This window comes from Strix uralensis, chromosome 5, assembly GCF_047716275.1.
Source record: "Strix uralensis isolate ZFMK-TIS-50842 chromosome 5, bStrUra1, whole genome shotgun sequence".
Taxonomy (NCBI): Eukaryota; Metazoa; Chordata; class Aves; order Strigiformes; family Strigidae; genus Strix; species Strix uralensis.
Genome location: NC_133976.1, coordinates 71,442,537 through 71,460,161, shown reverse-complemented (window position 1 = coordinate 71,460,161; position 17,625 = coordinate 71,442,537). Strand labels below are relative to the sequence as shown.

Genomic DNA, 17,625 nt, shown 5'->3' with positions numbered 1-17,625 from the left:
ATGAGTGGTGTTGCAGGTTGTTACCACTCGTTTCATAATGAAAATGATTAGCTTTAATTTGATTTTTTAACATCACACTTCCTGAACTGCTGCTGTTATCTGAGAAATCTCTTCAGAAAAACTAACTTTTCTGCCTTTCTGTGTGCAGGCCCTCCAGCGAGCCAGTCAGATCATTGCAGAGATTCGTGAGACACATCTTTGGTGAAGACTGTACCAGCCACACCGTTTATATGCATTGGAGGTTACATTGACTTGAAAATTGCTAGGCATGGTATACGGAGTAGAATTTTTATTTATGAACTCTTATCTGTGTACTGCAACTGTGTAAATCTGCTCATGTAAAGACAGTTGGTTTGATTTGCAAACAGAAAAATATGCTGTATTTTGCAAGATAAGTCATATTTAATCCACATAATAAATGGCTCTAAATGTTTCCTTACCAGCTTTCTGGTGCAAACTAAAGCAGACCAAGTCTACTGTCTCAGTGACAGTCTCATTCGAACTTGGGGAAAAACCATTAAAGTTCCAGTGCCTGACTTGCTAAACAGGTTGCCTGTGGTTAAGATGGACGGTGTAGTCTTGTGGCATAGTTTTAAGCTGCTTTTACAATAGAAGTTTAAATACTGTGAAGAGAAGAGAGCACCGAGTATTTTCTTTCATGAATATATTGCATGCACTGACGGATGGAGATATCAATTTTATAGCACAGTAGAGATGTCTACCGTATTACTATGTATGTGTGTCCCCATTTTTTTCCCTGAAATGTTAAAACTGCAGACAAAACTGAACTTCATTTAATGGAGTATCATGTAGGAAGAATTAGCCTGGAGCTTGTGAACAATAACAGCCTACTAAAAAGTGGGTGCAAAGTTACTCATGTGCACTGGAGCCTGTGTAGAAATGTTGGGGGTTATAATCAGGTACAAGAACACCTTCCCCTTCCTCCCCCCTGGGACCAAGCCCCTGGACCATCTGATAGTAAACTTGTTCTGGCAGAATTGAAAAATAAAAATGGATTTCAAAACTGTTATGGGATAATAAGTGTTTCTTTTAAAAACAGATTAAGTTGGCCAGGGAGAAGGGGATCCCCACAACTTCTTCCAAATTTTGCAATGTATGACAGTATGAAAGAAAGTCTGTGGGATTGGAGTATTTATACTAGAGATTACAGTTGAGGAAATTTTACTGTGCTGTAAGTAGCTTTTTTTTTTTTTTTTTTTTTTGAGGACAATCCTATAATTTAGGGAATTTTAGGTTGGAAATTAAGTTGATGAGTTTTTTTTCTTCTGATTATTATTCATACAGATAAATATTGATCACACTAGCCTTTAAAAAGTAAACATTTTAATTTTTATGAATAAATTTATTTAAACTTCAGCCAGGACACTTGCATGTACTTTTCAAGCAAATTCACTTTTTTGTATAAAGTAAAAATGTTTACCATGGTATTGCTGATATTTTATCTTTATCACAACTTGCATGAAAAATAGGACACTGCTGTTAACATCCATGGCTTGCTTTTATGATATTGGGCCAATATAGTGAGGATTTTACTACCATATTCAGTTTCTTCCCCACTTCATCAGTTAACAGAAATGGAATTCCTTTTGTAAGCTGCCAAAAATTGAAAATTTAAAAACTCTCAAGACCTCTGTTTACAAGAAGGTCTGTGGAAAAATGTATTTTTCTCATGTTAATCTACATTCTGGCACCAATATAATCATGAGTTAAGTCTGACAGATGCAACTTTTGCATACTTTACGCATGATTGATTTGTGCAGAACACAAATATATTCCATATTTTTAAACAGCCTAAAAATTCATGATGTGTGTGTTACCTGTAATTGAATACAAAGGAAACTTTAACTTCTTGCATTGCATCCAGGGATGGTAGTTCTCAGATTTAAGCAATGTGACTAGTTAAGCGCAAGCCACAGTTTTGGTGAACGGTGAAAGCTTTTGATAGTTTTGTCTGTTTGGAATTCACCTGACACCTCTATCCACTTTACTTGCAAAAATATGTTTTCAACAAGGTAGAGCCGTCCATAAGTGAACTGCTACTTCAGCTTTAACTCCCAAAGTTCAGTCAACAGTCTCTTGTGAAGAAATACTCTTTCTGACTTGTAAAGTTTTGAAATGCTGCTGAATTCCATTTCTTCTAAGAAATTCCTGCGAGTGGTAACTGGCTCTGTAATGTCATGTAAAATTTCTACAGTGTTAATTTGTTTTTTGAAATGTTACGACTTTGTTTCACAAAAATTTTCAATTTGGTAATGTTTGAGTGCCAAGAAATGAACTTGATTTGTAATCCTTAATGCAAGTCTTTAAAAATCCTTGCTGTAACAATCCTGTTATTAAATAAACAGATAATACACAAAATTAATTATCCCAGAAATAACATTTGGAACTGACTTGTAGTTCAGGTGGCAGGACTTACATCTCTCACAAGTTAATAGTATAACTACCTGTATTTGTACAGCCTTGTGTATGTTTGCACTTGCCCTCATGCAATTCTACATTGTTAGTTCTGGTGTAGTTGCATAAGTAATAGTGTAGACAGGCTGCTAGTGGCTATTAATTGTTTTTAAACAATCTGTTATCTAGAATTGAACTAAAACACTTAAAATGCTACTGTTACTGCTACCATTAAAAGAAATTATGGGGGAACTATGGGAAGAAAGCCTAATGAAGGCAGTAATTGAAAATTCCCAGATTACACTAATGGTTTACAAGTATCTCTTAGTCCACCTATTTAAGTTAAACTTGAAATACTTTTATCATCAATGCACAAATTTCAACTAGCTTAACTTGCGATCCAGTAAAACACACAATCATGGGGGGAAAAAACCCACTGTAGCCAAGCTTAGATTAGTAAATGTTTGACAATACCTGACCTATGTGTGGTACTACTGTAAATAAAACATAGGTGTACCTCTGTGAACAGAGTTTGTCAATAAATTACTTGGGTTTTTTTGTAGTCAATTTCAAATTTCACTTAGAATAGATGGGTAAGGGGGGTGTCTGTGCTTCCAACTGTATTCTGAAGTAAACAAAACTTACGTAAAACTTGCCTTTACTCTGTGCTTTATGGAGGATTGACTTTGAAAGATGCAGACTGGATACTGCAAACTCAGCTTTATGGAATACAGCAGGGGAAACAACGGGCCAGTCTGTTGTGCCCCTGTTGGTAACGTGAATTATCATGAGTATTTACTATTTTTCCACAGTTAAATACTTTAGCTGTGATAGTGATTGCTAGTGTTTTTTCTAGGTACTGAAGATCTCAAATGCATCTGCTTTTTAACTTGTTGCCAGTTATACTCTGTGCTTTGAGGTGAGAGCTAGATGATTAATACTTCAAAGTTTAAGAAACAGTAGACCACCTGAATATGGTTTTATGCCCAGTGACACTGTTTAAACTAGTGAAGGTGCTTTCATGCTGATAGCTCCCTTCCAGTTTACTTGCTGCATGCCCTTTCACCTTTTACCTCTTCGTTGCTAGCTGCTATAGTATGTTAAATTCAAGTCCTCCAGTTCTTGCTGTCCCTAGACGCTGTACAGATGTTCCTGTTGTGTTTGTTTTATCTGGCTTAAATAATTACTCTTCTTCTTGCACTTCTGAATCACACATTTGTAGACATGTTAAAAACATTAGTATTAGTTACTACTTGTTTACATTTGAACAAGCTGTGTCTCTGGTTACCTGAACATACCTGTTTTGGGGTATATGAGAAACAAGACCAGGCTAAGAAAGAATACTCCGTTTTTTGGTTGTCTTTGATTCTCAGCCTAAGTGTTCAAACACTCAGTTTTGATACCCTGTACAGTCATGAAAAGTAGTGGTTGTGTCCAGCTGTTTCTTTGGAAAGAGTCAGGGAAGGGTCTGAATTGCTAGGAGTTGGTCAAAAGGAAGCATGGACTAAATTTCTTGCAGTTTATGGATCTTATTAAAAACCTTGTATGCAAAGAATTTATTTCCCTTTTTTATTTTGTATTTGTAAAAAATAAATAAAATCCTTTTAATACTTGATCAAAGTGGGTACTAATGCTTTAAAAAAAAAAGCTGAAAATTGTGGATATATCTGGATCTGCACCATTTGGAGGTGAAGGAAAAAAGGGCAGGGGAGAGATCAGACATGAAACGTGACTTACTGTACTCCTTGGGAGTAATTTCCTGCAACCAGAAAGTAACTGTCAAATCTGATCTGTTGTATTTCTCTGGAGGTTAACATGGGTGTGTACTGGTATATTTTGTTCCCAGGTGCATGTTTCTGTATTGCTGTAATGCTTTTGGCATTTAAGGAACAAGGCGGCTATATTAAGTGGATGAATTTAACTCTCCCTTCTTCTACCCTTTTCACATCAAAGTTGTGACTTTTCCTCCATATGCTTTCTCTAGGATAGTGCTGATCATTACTGCAGCTTAAGGCAAAGTAACCCACACCACAAACTGGTTCTGAGAGCTAATAGGGTAGGTAGAGCTTTTTTTTTTGAGGTAGGAATAACTCTGCTACTTTTCATTTTTCTTTAAGGGATTAGGATAGAGAGATCTTATTGTCAGGCAAATACATGGGATCTTGAAACTGAAATTAATACTGATATAACTTCAGGTGGTGACCTAGTGAAAGTGCAACCATATTACAGTTTAATAATCTGAAGAAACTGCAATGTATAAGCAGCAAGCCACTAATTTATTACTACTTCAATCTTGATTGACAGTGCAAATAAAGCCAACATTAAGTTGATCACATCAAGTTAAAAACCACCCACCTAAAAAAACCAACAAACTCCCCATGTAACCCTAGAATATCTGGATTCTTGAGATTTACTAACATTCCTTGTAATTTCCCACTTCTTAGAGGCTGGGTGGTTTTGAACCAGCTGAAATTCTGTGACTTACTCCAATAATGTAAGAGATGGTGGTGAGTTAACCACAGTCAGGTATCTTAAGATTAAGGCCTCTCCCCTTGTGGCTGCTGTGACTGCAAAACTATTGTTTTCAGGGACTAAGAAATGATTCTGCTTGGCCTAAGAGTGAGGATTACCCTAAACCTTGAAAACAACACTGCAGCCAAGGCCTGAAGCAATCAATCACCTCATAAATCAGACTGAGGGTTTCATCTGTGTTTGTACTGGGGCAGGGAGGGTCACTTAATAAAAAAGTTCTGAGCCAGCCAGCTACCTGCCTGTATGCTAGGTCACTGAATCATTTCTAAGTAATTCAAATATGGGTAATCTTGGTAACTACATGTGGATTTTGTTGTTGTTCAAGCGACCTGGCTCTAAGTATTGTGGCACCTGTATTGCCTAAGCAACTCCATCCCAACCCCCCCCCATAGGAAGGGACTTTGGCAAGGTGTTGTTCTTATTTGATGCCAGGTGTGTAAGCAGCAGTAGTGGCTAGTAATACAAAGGGGTGGGGGTGGTGGGTCAGAGCAGTAGAGCAATGCTACCTTTAAACATAAATGTTGCTATTCTACCAACTCTCAAAAGTACATTCTCACATTCATGCTGTCTTTACAAGAAAATGAGGAGCTATGAGCTCACATGCTGGCTATGCTGTAAGGAATAGGATCACTTCCTGCTCTTTTCATGAAGAAGTGCAGGTTTTGCATGTTGCTCTAGTGGAAGGGTCTGACTTTTTTAATTGCAAAACCACTCCAGATACCCTTATGCTGCTGCTCACCCACAACTCCTAGGCATCTAAAATTACCTGCTTCAAATCTTCTGGTATAATATACTATCTTGTAACTGACAGAATTAGTGCCAGGATATACCTTCAACAAAGATCCTAGATAGCAGAGAGGCATCTATGTAATTCACAGGACTGAAGAACCAGAATGACTGTCACTCACAGCGTAAGTCACACCAAGCAGACAGAAGCCATAAAAGGGATTCATCAGGCCAACTTAAGCTTTGAAAGGCTCTATGCTCTCTCACATTTCAGAAAGTGAACTTGTTCTGTATTACGACATTCAGGCGGGAAAGCTTTTTTGCAACGTGTCCCCATAGATAACCAATAAGCAGCTTACATATTAGGCCTTAATCATTCTACTCATTTATTGTATTCTGCAGCTTCTTTCAAAGCCAACCTGTTCAGAAAAAAAATGTTGATCATAGGTTGGTTGTCCTTACCCACTTATGCTGTAGAGTACCTGGCCACTGTTCTCCTACAACACAGAAGTCTGTTAAAGGAGGGGAAGAGCATTTCCATCTTTGGACTTTGAAATTAATCTTTTCATCTTCTTGTGCATATCCTCTTATAAGTGGTGCTTTGAATAAGACAGTATCTAAAAATCTCTTAGCTGCCTTTATTTGAACTCTGTTGGTGTATTTTGAGAATGAAACTAAGGTATTGGGCAGTCTGTGAGCTGCACAGTAATGCACAGGATAGAAACATCTTCAAGCGCATCTTCGAGCAACAGAGTCGAAATGATACATTGTTTTAGGGATATGTTCTGTTGTCACAACTGCAGCCATTTTATAACGTAGTAATTTTTCTTTCCAATCCTAAGCAGCGATACTCCATTCTTGAGAATATGCTGTCCGAGAATAAGAACAGTCTCAGGATCAGTTACTCGAATCCCATTTATTGAAACTCCACCATCTGTAATTTTCTGGTACCTTAAAAAAAAAAACAAACAACAACTTGTAATTTGAAGCAGCAGCTATTTATTGCTGTTAAGTATTGAAAGTTCAGTTATGGTGTTTTTGGATGGATCCATAATGGAATAAATTCTAATTCTCTTGCACTTTCAGTCTGGGTCAAGAGTCACTGAAATTAACAGCCTCTACTGCTCCCATTCTTTCTGAGAGGTATAAGGAAACTAAGGCTGTCACCTTCGACTGCCCCTTCATCAGGTGTAGATATTACAGCTAAGGTACATGAGACTGCATTATCCTACACCTTCACTTTGAATGGAATGAGGCCACCTGCTCTGCCCTTCTTTAATGCTGGTATGTAGATTGCTAGCCTGTTTCTACTTGATTTGGTTGTTCTCATCATTTAACTTCTGAAAGCATACCACTACAACCAGGTTTAAGTGAGGTACTGCCAAAGAGCACAGGTGATAACATACCCACTAGGTCCATCTGGAATGGCATTTGCTTTGCGACACAAGTCAAGAACATTCATTCCAGGTTCAAGCATCAATTCAGCTGAAGGAGTTTGTCTAAAAAGTTCCTGTAACTCTTGGTCAGACATAGCTTCCAGCGCCTCCACACTGCTGTAATAAAGGGCCTTAGTGCACCTGTGAGAACAAAGATCATTCAAAATACAGTGCTAGTCTCATCTTCACACAAAGTGCTACTCAACTAATCAGATTCCCTCCCCTCCCCCCCAACCCCCCCAATTTCTGAGTGTCCACACAGTAACAGAAGTACACCCCAGGTTTTTTCTATCATAACCCACTGCACTGAATTTTTTTACATTGGTAATATATTTTTAAGTCTACAGAACTACTACAGAACTACTCTTTTAACAGCTGAGCAACAATTAACTACATGACAATAATCCATGAAAAGCTATGGATAATTACCATTCAATAAATCTGAAAGAAAACTGCTCAACAAATCAAACTTCACCTCTTAGCAGATTCTAGCCCCTCTCTACCATGAACAAGCTTGGTTACTTCTGCAGCAAGTCGTTTCTGAGGGCCCCATTTTTCAGGTTCTTTAGCATGCATTTCCATGATGTGGTCAATCTCCTCAAGAGGAATGAAGGTGAAGAGTTTCAAGTATCTATGAGCAGGGAATAAAATATCTATATAGCCATCATTACAGATTTCCCACCTTTGTCATTCAAACTTTATTAACTACACTAAAATGATTCTTAGTCAATTTAAGAAATCCATATTACAGATGCTCTCTTCCTTCAAACAACTCTCTGTTTTTGCCCACATGCTTCAGCTTAGCAGGATAACTCACATTTTATTTAATATTCTGCCCAGGGTGATGTCTTCAGACATAAAGATAGCATCAGATGCTTTTATGAAGCTTGCATCGCAATCAACAACTTTTTTTTTCTTGAAACATTTACAGGATTTATTGCAATTGTGTGTCAACTAACAAGGTTTTTATTATATTCTTAGTCCTTGCACAATACGCTAATGAAAAATACCACTGCCAGTCTGTGGTGATCGTGGGATAAATGAATGCTATGTATTGACAAGTATCTCAACAAGATTATTTAGGATAATCAAGAATTTAAAGATACGTATCTAAGCATACTCTTTACAACAAAGTCCATTTTAATGGGCTTGCAGTACCGTGAAATGCAGTGTTTTTAAAAAAAAGGTACCTTTACTGTTAAAAGTCTGAATGCATGAAATATTTTAAATACCCACATATGCAGCTTTTCAGTCTGGAAAGTGCTGTGGATGCAGAACCTAAATTTGAAGTATCAGGGAATAAATATTCAAAGAGGCAACCGAGTTATGAGACAGGTCACAATATTAAAGGGAAGTACCTGTCTGAGATATATGAAGATTCAGATTTGACAGTGATACTGAAATTTAAAGAAAAACAGATTTAAAAGAGAGAATATTGCAACTTATTACAATTAATGGAATGCCCTGAATAAAGCCATTGGCTATTTATTTTCAGCCATGTCACTGGCACACCAGCATGGAGGCTAGCCATCAATGAGGAAAACCTGTTAAATGGTATTTCTCTTATTTTTCCTACCCTTTCATGTTCTCATTATATGATTTTAATATTTTTACACTAGTCAGTAAAAATATGAGTTTTGTGTGGTTTATTTGGATTCAGAGACAGCACAATGAATCCAAGACCATGTTCTGCTCATTGGAATTGCTCCAATTAATAATTATTCAGAATTTTGTCTTTGTACATGCTACAGCTTTAACGTAGTAGTCGGACTACTTCCGGGTTTTGGTGCATTACACTCTCATCTGCTTTACAGATCAATTCACTTGCCATTATAATTGTAAGCAAAAATCTTTGCTTCTGTATTCCAAGATGAAAAAGATGAACAGTTAACTTCAATGAAACCCTCAAACAGTAGAGTCAGAATGATGCAAATTGTTCCCTACCTGCAATTTCCAAAAAGATCCACTAAAATGTCCGTGCAAGATATATGAAAAGAACATCAAACAGCCTTAAGGTTTCACCATGTTAGTACTATTGGTCATTTACATAACAAACACTCCTCCCATCAGCTATACATTTTTAATTAGTGCTTAATTCTATGTGTTATGGTACACGGATAGAAACAGATTGTATGTTTGTCCAGAGGTGGGCAAAATTACATGAGACATTTTTACCACAGTTACACTACTAAACTATAGCCTAGGGTGCTAACTACTAGCTTTGAAGAGGTAAAGCATCTAGGAATTTGACCAGGTATGTGAATTTTGTTCGTTCTGGCTTTCTCCTCTGACTTTGTTTTTACTTTCAACAATGACTTCAAACTGGTATCTGAAAACCTCTACCTTACAAATTCTTTGTATACTACCTTATGTACCGCCTGCCATGAGCTTAAAATGGTGTAAGTTTCTCCCCCTTTTAACTGCACTACTACCACCACAATGTAACTGTTTCCTAGGTGTGTTTTTATGGTCTCCAGTGGTCTCCAAAGTGGGGTGCCAGCATCCCAGGACGTATGAAAGATGATCCACTGGGGTGCCCGAAGAAAATATTAGAACTTCAGTAGTAGACTTACATAATCCATAAAAAAATAAATATACATGTGTTGGGAGTGAATGCTGAACAGTTTTTTACTGATAGGGGCATGTGATCAAAAAAGTTTGGAGACCACCGATCTAGAGTTAATACAATCATAAATATGAACTTGGCTTTTTCTTAACAAGGCACTATTTCAATTTGCTTAGGGATATGCAGTTTTTAATGTGATGCAGTTCTAGAAGCTGAACTTTATGTGTTTGTTTACAATCAGTTAAGTAGCTTCTTGCGATTAGAATGTGGTGTTTCTGGATACCTCATACTAAGTAAAAACTTGTAGTAATTAATATCTGTTAAACTGCAGTTGCTTATTGATCAGCAGGAGAGATTTCATTTGATACTGTGATGTTACGGTACTTAAACTAACGTACCTCATTAAGACAAAGTCACCCCACTGGGAGAACAAAACGTGTTTCGCTTTACTTGTTGTTCATCCACATTCTAAAGTTATGATGCATATGCCAGCATATGGAGACAGGTTCCACTACTGTGTATACTTAGGAGCCAGTCATGCCTCTTTATTTAATGAACATTCAGTTATAATTAACATATACTTCTGCATGGAGCTTGTGTTGCACATATCCCCACAAAACAGTTACAAAGAACAGTTAGGATCGGGTTTTATAAACAATGGCAAAAAAAGATGAAGAAAAACTACTTACTTTTCAACTATGTTATCATGTTGTCTGACAAAAAACTGATATAGCTCAAATGGAGAAGTCTTATCTCTGTTTAGCCAAACTGCATTGCCAGCTGTCTTTCCCAGTTTATCTCCAGTAGTACTGGTAATAAGAGGTACAGTAATTCCAAACACGTCTGTTCCAGTCATCCTGAGAAAGAGACGATTAACTGCATGTTAAAAAAAAAAAAAAATTAAAAAAAAAATCACATCTTGGTAAAGTTGCCTAAAATATAAGTATTCTGTAAGTTTCTATCCTTGATATAAAGCAGTTAAATGAGGGGTGACAGAACACTGTTTTGTGAAGTGTTCTTTAAGAAACAACCAAAACATCAAACTTAAAAATTTAAGTTCTTTTGTGTGTAACAGTTTACATAATTTAAATAAGAGTAGTTTCATGAGCAACAGCACTAGCAAATTCAAGTGTCCTGTACATTCTGTGTTCTGCTCTGAGTGCTAACTGAGGCTGCTTATGTGGCTGGGACGTTTGTAAGGCTTTTCTTCTGTGCTGATTCTCTGGTGTCTTGTAATAGCCATCACGTACTCAAGTAGAGGCATTGCCATGTGCTCACTGATTTGCGAATTTTATAAGACTCACACCAAATCTGGTGGCTAGGCAAAAACTTATTATCATCAGGTTTATTTCCGAGAGGAGAAATGCAACCAATATACCACAGCTGCCTCTCCTTCGGTGTGACTGCACCAGAGGGCGTTTGCCAGCAGGCGGCTTATCTCGATTTTGTCCCACGTCCCTTTTGTTGAAAATTCATTAACGTTTCATCGAAAAAAAGCTTAAAACCATGGCCAAAATGTACGCACATGCCAGGCTCGTGGTCAGGACAATGAATTATTGTCCTCAAATCCCGGTTTTGCCTAATGCCCACTCTCCCGGGGCCACTTCTGCTCCTGGTGCTTCAGTGACTGCCAACGCAGCCTCGCACCGCGGTGGGTCCCCCGCTGCTCGGCACACCGCCACCGCTGCCCGCCCGGGGGCCGAGGGGAACCCCGCGGTGCCCGCCCGCCCGCCCTCCGCCCCGCCCGGCCCCTCCGTACTTGGTGACGAGCTCGTAGCCGGACATGATGTTGCCCATCTGGTCGGCGCCCCCCAGCTGGATGCGGCAGCCGTGGTGCCGGTGGAGGTGGAGGAAGTCGTAGGCCTGCAGCGCCGGGTACAGGAACTCGGCCAGGCTCATGCCCTCGGGGCTGCGCAGCCGCGCCTGGCAGCTCTGCCGGCTCAGCAGCGTGCCCATGCGGAGCCGGCCGCCCGCCCCGCCGAGGAAGCCGAGCAGCGGCTGCCGGCCCAGCCAGCGGGCGTTGTCCAGCAGCGCGGCCTGCCCCAGCCGCCCGCCGCTCGCCGCCCAGAACAGCTCCCGGTGGTTCTCGAACAGCCGCTCCAGGCCGGCGCGCAGCCCCCGCGCGTGCGCCCGCACCCGCTCCGCCGGCAGCGGCTCCCGCGCCCGCTCCCGGCCGCTGGGGTCCCCCAGGCGCGCCGTGGCCCCGCCCACCACGGCGATGACGTTGTGGCCGGCGCGCTGGAAGTGGAAGAGCGCCATGACGGCCAGCAGGTGCCCGACGTGCAGCGAGTCGGCCGTGGGGTCGAAGCCGCAGTAGGCGGTGAGGGGCGGGCGGCCCGGCTCCAGCAGCCCCGGCAGCTGCTCCTCCGCGCTCTGCGCCGGGAACACCTCCTGGAAGAGGCCGCGCTCGCACTGCGCGGCCAGCAGCCCCCCGGCGCCCCGGGCCCGCCGCGGCTGCTCGTGGGCTCGCCGCCGGAGCGGGAGCGGTGCCCGGCGCGGGCCGCCCCACAGCCCCGCCGCTCGGCCGCACCGCCGCCCCAGCGTGGGCGCCGCCATCTTGCCCCGGGGGACGCTGGGAGCGGGGCGGGGCGGGGCGGTGGCAGCGGAGGGGCCGGGCCGGGCCGGGGCGGGGTCTCCCGCGCCTCCGCAGCGGTGCCCACAGGCCGGTCCGGGCTCGGCTGGGCTGGACGAGGGCAGTGTGTGTGCGGTTACCCGGTCGGGAGGTGTCGGGGGAAGGCGTTAGCGGTCGGCGGCGAGAGAGCTGCAGGCCCGTGCGCCGGCTCGTGGTTGTCCTGCGGGATATTAAAAAAGATGCGCACAGGAACGGGAGATGTTGGCTCCTCCTTCAGTTTTTTCCAGCCCGTCCGCAATGCCGGGACTTCAGACTGCTTTCTGGCCCAGACGCGTGTGTTGGAACGAGCGGCGTTCCTCAGGGGTCGGTGTCGGGATCAGAGCTGTTTAATGTCTTGGTTGGCAGCACGGAGCGTGGGACTGAGTGTGCCCTCAGCGTGTTTGCCGACGACACCGAGCTGTGCGTGCGGTCAGCGCGCTGGAGGGAAGTCCAGGGGAGGCCACAAAGGTGTGAGGACAGGCCGAGAGTTGGGGTTGTTCAGCCTGGAGAAGGCTCCAGGGAGACCCTATGGTGGCCTCCCAGTACTTAAAGGGGGCCTTCAGGAAAGATGAGGAGGGACTCTTAATCAAGGAGTGTAGTGACAGGATGAGGGATAATGGTTTTAAACTGAAGGAGGGTAAATTTCGATTAGATATAAGAAAAAAATCTTTTACTGTGAGGGGGGTGAGGCACTGGAACTTGCCCAGAGAAGTTGTGGATGCCCCCTCCCTGGAAGCGTTCAAGGCCAGGTTGGACGGGGCTTTGGGCAACCTGGTGTAGTGGAAGGCCCATGGCAGGGGGGTTGGAACTAGATAATCTTGAACATCCCTTCCAACCCAACCTATTCTATGAATTCTATGAAATCAGGCCTTCAGCTTTGAGTACGCATCCGGCAGAATGGATACCAGATGCTTAAATTAGTAACATTGTGGCTTTAGAACTTAACAAATTCCAGAATTTACAAACTGTATCAGCCTGAGCCTGTTTAAAACACTATCTTGGTGGGATTTAATAGGAAATTGGATTCAGTGTCTTCAGATGTATTTTACTTGACGATGAACTTCCTTGTTCTACCCAGTTGTATTGTTAGTGGAAGTAAATCACTTCTGTGGGCACAGCAGCACGGAGAGGGGGCTTGCACCAGTTACCTGCCTCTTCAAGAAGCTGCCAGTCCAAGAAAAACAATTTTCGTGGTGTTATTTTTCTAGCATTTTCCAGAACTGTTCACTCCTTTTGACTGACTTTCCGCTTCATTTTAACAAATGATGCGTCTACTTCAATTTAGTGAGAATAGTAAAAGATACTCGAAAAACTTTGGAAATCCCATGTGCTTGGTATGTTTTGATGCTTTCCTAAAGCACTGCAGTAGGAGGAAGTCAGTAATAGTTAAAAAAAAAAAGTCAAAAAAGGTGTGAACAGCATTATTAAATATGGAAAATAATATTGAGTTGTTTAGAGAAATTACATCTTTTTTTAACAAGCCCTTCCAATCTTGAACAGTCCTGCTTTGTATATTGATTACATAGGTATCGACAGGCTGTATTTCAGAGGGGAATATACATTGTAAAAGAAGAGGTGTTTAGCTTGTCCAATTAATTGTGAGTTCACACAGCCCAGAGAATATTAGAGATATGAGCAGTGCTAAATAATGATACCAATACAAATCTGTCTTTTAATTTGTCACTTTAAGTTGGGGGGGAGAGCATTTACATGTGCATAGGTCATAGGTCAATGTCTAGTTGTCCTGGTCAACTTCTCTAATGCATCAAACTGATCTCCACATGACATACAGGTATTGGCAGGGTGGGTCCATGGTGGTGTCAAAGGCGAAACAGAGTGTACAAGGCTATGACTCACAGGAGAGATGGAAGGTATAAAAGCATTAGTTTTGCCACTTGAAAGCTATTACCATTGAAGACTTCTTGCTAACAGACCTGCAGGTAAGTACAGAGTCATTCAGTTATGTCACATTGGGGATAAACATGATGGAAGAAAATCAGGTTTTGATGGAAAATAATGAAAGAAGAAGAAAAAAAAAAGTCCATTAAGCATCAGTGAGCTAATCCTAAAGTGATAAGGTATCTGTCAATGGGAAATACTTAATGCTTGTGCTAATGGTGTTTTGTGAGAAAATGTGCTGTGAAGTACTTTGTCATTGGTGGTAGCATACTTAACAGGTATGGTACAGATTATTTTTGTTTTTCTGAAGATTTATTGTGCTGGCAAAAAGAAAGGAGATCAGCCATACAAGATACTAGCTGTAAAAACTTAGAAGTTATATGTACCTAGAAATACATAGACAGCATATATTTAGGTTTTGAAGCTGTATGAGTAGATGGTTAAAATATTGCTGATGTTTGACAGGGTCTGTTAGATTTTGATTATTTTATTTCATTTGCTTTTTTGTCAGTTCGGGGCAGGTTATAATGGATACCTCATTGGCATATTATATGCAAACTTGCCATGTACGGGGAGAAAAAAACAAACGACTGGACTTGCAAAACGAGATGTTGTTCTCCATGCTGAAGCAAATGTTCTCCTATACAGGTTATTGTTACAAATCCAGTAATGAAGTGACTTCACAGGCATTCTTTATGACAATTGGTGTGAATAGTGTGTAGTGTGAATAAGTGAGTGACTAACCATGGATTTTCCCTTCGATCTTTCCATCTGTTCTTCACCTGTTAATCCAGTTTCAAAAACTTAACATTTTACAGCTCTGACCTTATAATCAACATCTTGATATGTGTGTTTCCTCTCTTCCACCCCCAGAAAGGTGTGGTACCACCTTGTGTTCCTACACTGCCAAAATAGTCACCCAGTCTCCTTGTGATGAAGCTCTAAACAGTTTTTGAAAGACACAGTCTGCAGCATGCTGCCTGGCAGTCTTTTTTGGTGGTCCTTAGGCTAGCAAGAATACTGTCAGGTCAGCCAGATCCCTTAAGACTCTAGCTGTCAACAGCTGGAGAATTGTTAGTCTGTAAAACTATATGGCTCATAGTGGTAGCACTTTTATATACACAGAAGTAGAGGAAACAACAAAGGTATTTGAAGGGAAAATCAAGGGAACTTGGAGGAGGAGATAGTAATCAGAAATAATAGTCTTCAATGAAAATACTAATCTTATTTTAAAGAAATGTAAACATTATGGTTAGCTTTAGCTTTGCAGAAAAATGAATTAATTGTGCAAATACATATATTTTTCAGATCAAAGGCCTGATGTTCTTTACTGCAGCAAACCTTCCTGTCCTGAATGTTGGAACCTTTTGAAGGATGTGAATATCAAGAAAATTTATTGTGTAAAAGAATCATCCAAACAAAATGAAGAAGTATGCTTATGTAATAGTATTTATTTATTTTCATAATGTAATTATATGTTTGGGGGCGGGGGGGGCAGTTTATTTATAGTTGACTTACAGACAAACATCAGTTCTTACCCTTCTGTATAGGAGAGGAGCTATAGCAGATCATCACCTATGAGATGAGTCATTGTTCATACTCATATACAGCTGAAATGTTATGACTTGCTTTCTGCCTTGGAAATCATTACACTCAAGATACTTCTAAAGTGAGGAAAGGAACAAGTTGCATATTTTAGGATCTTGCACTGGGGAAGTCCAGCCTCCTGTTTAGCTATATCTGTATGGCAGAGCTCTGGAGAGCTCCCTGATTTTGCATCTGGATGCTTATTCTGGCTGTGCCTGCACTCTTATGATGGTGAGACCTGGGTATGTGTCTTGGTTGTGATATGCAGGAAACCTGGGCATAGGTGCTGAGGGGAGCTGTGGCATGCTTCGTTAAGACCTCCAATATGAAGGAATACCTCTGTCCTTCATTGCACACACTTAACTTTTAATCCCTCAGGGTAAATGCAAAATTCTTCTTTCTAAGTCTCACATTCTCATATTTGAAGTGTCTGATGAGTTTGGCTTCACTGTTTACAGATCTGTGCCAAACAAGGTATTTTCAGATTCATCTCAAGATTTCACCCTTTCTTTACCGGAAAGAACAAGTATTTTCTGAGTTTGCAAAGGAGTACTATTCCTTTCAGGGAAGTCCCACAATTACTTAACAGGATTTACTCGGATGTAACTTAAATCAAATAATTTGTGTATGACTTTGGAAAAATCTTTCTGAAGGAAAAGGTCTCAGTCTTGGTTCAGTCCCAAGTATCTGGTTAGTTCCCATGTTCTAGATTAAATTCTGCCCCTATAAAGACAACCATGGCCAAGGTATTCAACGTCTTCTTTGCCTCAGTTTTTACTGCCAAGATTTGCCCTCACAAATCCCATGTCCCTGAGACCAGTGGGAAGATGTGGAGCATGAAATTTACCTTCAGTAGAGTAGAATCTGGTTACGGGATATTTAAAGAAGTTGGATGTACACAAGACCATGGGACCTGTCAAGAAAGTGACTGGAAGTAGTTAGCATGGATTTATGAAGGGGAAAACATGCTTGACTAACCTGACATCCTTTTATGATGAGTTGACTGGATTGGTGGATGAGTAGAGAGCAGTAGATGTTTTTCATCTTGCCTTTAACAAGACTTGCAACATCTCCCACAGCATCCTCATAGACCACCGATGAAGTATGGACTAGAAAGTGGACAGTGAGGTGGATTGACAACAACCTGAACAGCCAGACTCGGCGGGTTATGATCAGCAGCACAAAATCCAGCTGGAGTCCAGTCCCTGGTGGTGTACCCCTGGGGTGGATAATGGGACCAAAACTGTTTAATACTGTCATTAATGACCTGGATGATGAGTCAGAGTACCCCCTCAGGAAGTACGTAGATGATCCAAAACTGAGAGGATTGGTTGGTACACAGGATGGTTGATTCAGAGGGACCTCAACAGGTTGGAGAAATGGCAAACCAGGGATTTCATGAAGTTCAACAAAGGGAGGTGCAGAGCCTGTACACCTGGGGAGGAATAACCCTATGCCCCAGTTCAGGCTGGGACTGACCAACAGGAAAGCAGCTTTGCAGAAAAGGACCTGGTGGACCTGGTGATTAGGTTAACCGGGATGCAGCAATGAGCCGTGGAGGCAAAGACCAACTGCCTCCTGGGCTGTGTTAGGCAGGGCATTGCCAGCAGGTTGAGAGAGGTGATCCTTCCCCTGTGCTCAGCACTGGTGAGGCTGTGGTTGGAATGCTGTGTCCAGTTCTGGCCTCCCCGGTATGAGAAAGATATGGACATATGAGAGTGAGTCCTGCTAAAGGTCGTGAAGATGATTAAGTGATGGGAGCATTTCTCATATGAGAAGAGGCTCAGAGAGCTGAGACTGATCAGGCTGGAGAAGAGAAAGCTCAGGGGGGATCTTATCCATGTGTTTATATA

General features: G+C 41.5%; 2 protein-coding genes and 1 long non-coding RNA gene across 6 annotated transcripts in view; 2 read left to right on the top strand and 1 right to left on the bottom strand.

The window, feature by feature from the left end:
• DNM1L (dynamin 1 like) overlaps nt 1-4,029 on the top strand; it is a 42,478-nt gene extending 38,449 nt beyond the window's left edge. For all 4 annotated transcript variants that reach the window (XM_074871555.1, XM_074871553.1, XM_074871554.1 and 1 more), the window contains one exon: nt 149-4,029. In XM_074871555.1, coding sequence (XP_074727656.1) covers nt 149-205 — 57 coding nt within the window. In that variant the 3' untranslated portion in view covers nt 206-4,029. The remainder of the gene's footprint in view (nt 1-148) is intronic.
• Nucleotides 4,030-4,670: 641 nt separating this feature from the next.
• Nucleotides 4,671-12,231, bottom strand: YARS2 (tyrosyl-tRNA synthetase 2). The gene is made up of 5 exons (XM_074871556.1): nt 11,435-12,231; nt 10,365-10,532; nt 7,585-7,740; nt 7,080-7,250; nt 4,671-6,624 (listed from the first exon to the last, which is right to left on the bottom strand). The coding sequence occupies exons 1-5, from the start codon at nt 12,229-12,231 to the stop codon at nt 6,465-6,467; spliced, it is 1,452 nt and encodes a 483-aa protein (XP_074727657.1). The 3' UTR covers nt 4,671-6,464.
• Nucleotides 12,232-13,614: 1,383 nt separating this feature from the next.
• On the top strand, nt 13,615-15,634 carry LOC141943808 (uncharacterized). The gene is made up of 2 exons (XR_012629059.1): nt 13,615-14,833; nt 15,494-15,634. It is a non-coding gene; the product is annotated as an uncharacterized LOC141943808 (long non-coding RNA).
• Nucleotides 15,635-17,625: the final 1,991 nt, after the last annotated feature.

What these genes read in the sequence shown, in the direction of transcription:
- YARS2 (XM_074871556.1), bottom strand. Translation starts at nt 12,231, where the DNA reads ATGGCGGCGCCCACGCTGGGGCGGCGGTGCGGCCGAGCGGCGGGGCTG. An exon ending in GGGCTAGAATCTGCTAAGAG is followed by an intron (nt 7,251 to 7,584) that starts GTGAAGTTTGAT and finishes TTGTTCTCACAG; the next exon opens with GTGCACTAAGGCCCTTTATT. An exon ending in ATTCCAGATGGACCTAGTGG is followed by an intron (nt 6,625 to 7,079) that starts GTATGTTATCAC and finishes TTTTTTTTTAAG; the next exon opens with GTACCAGAAAATTACAGATG.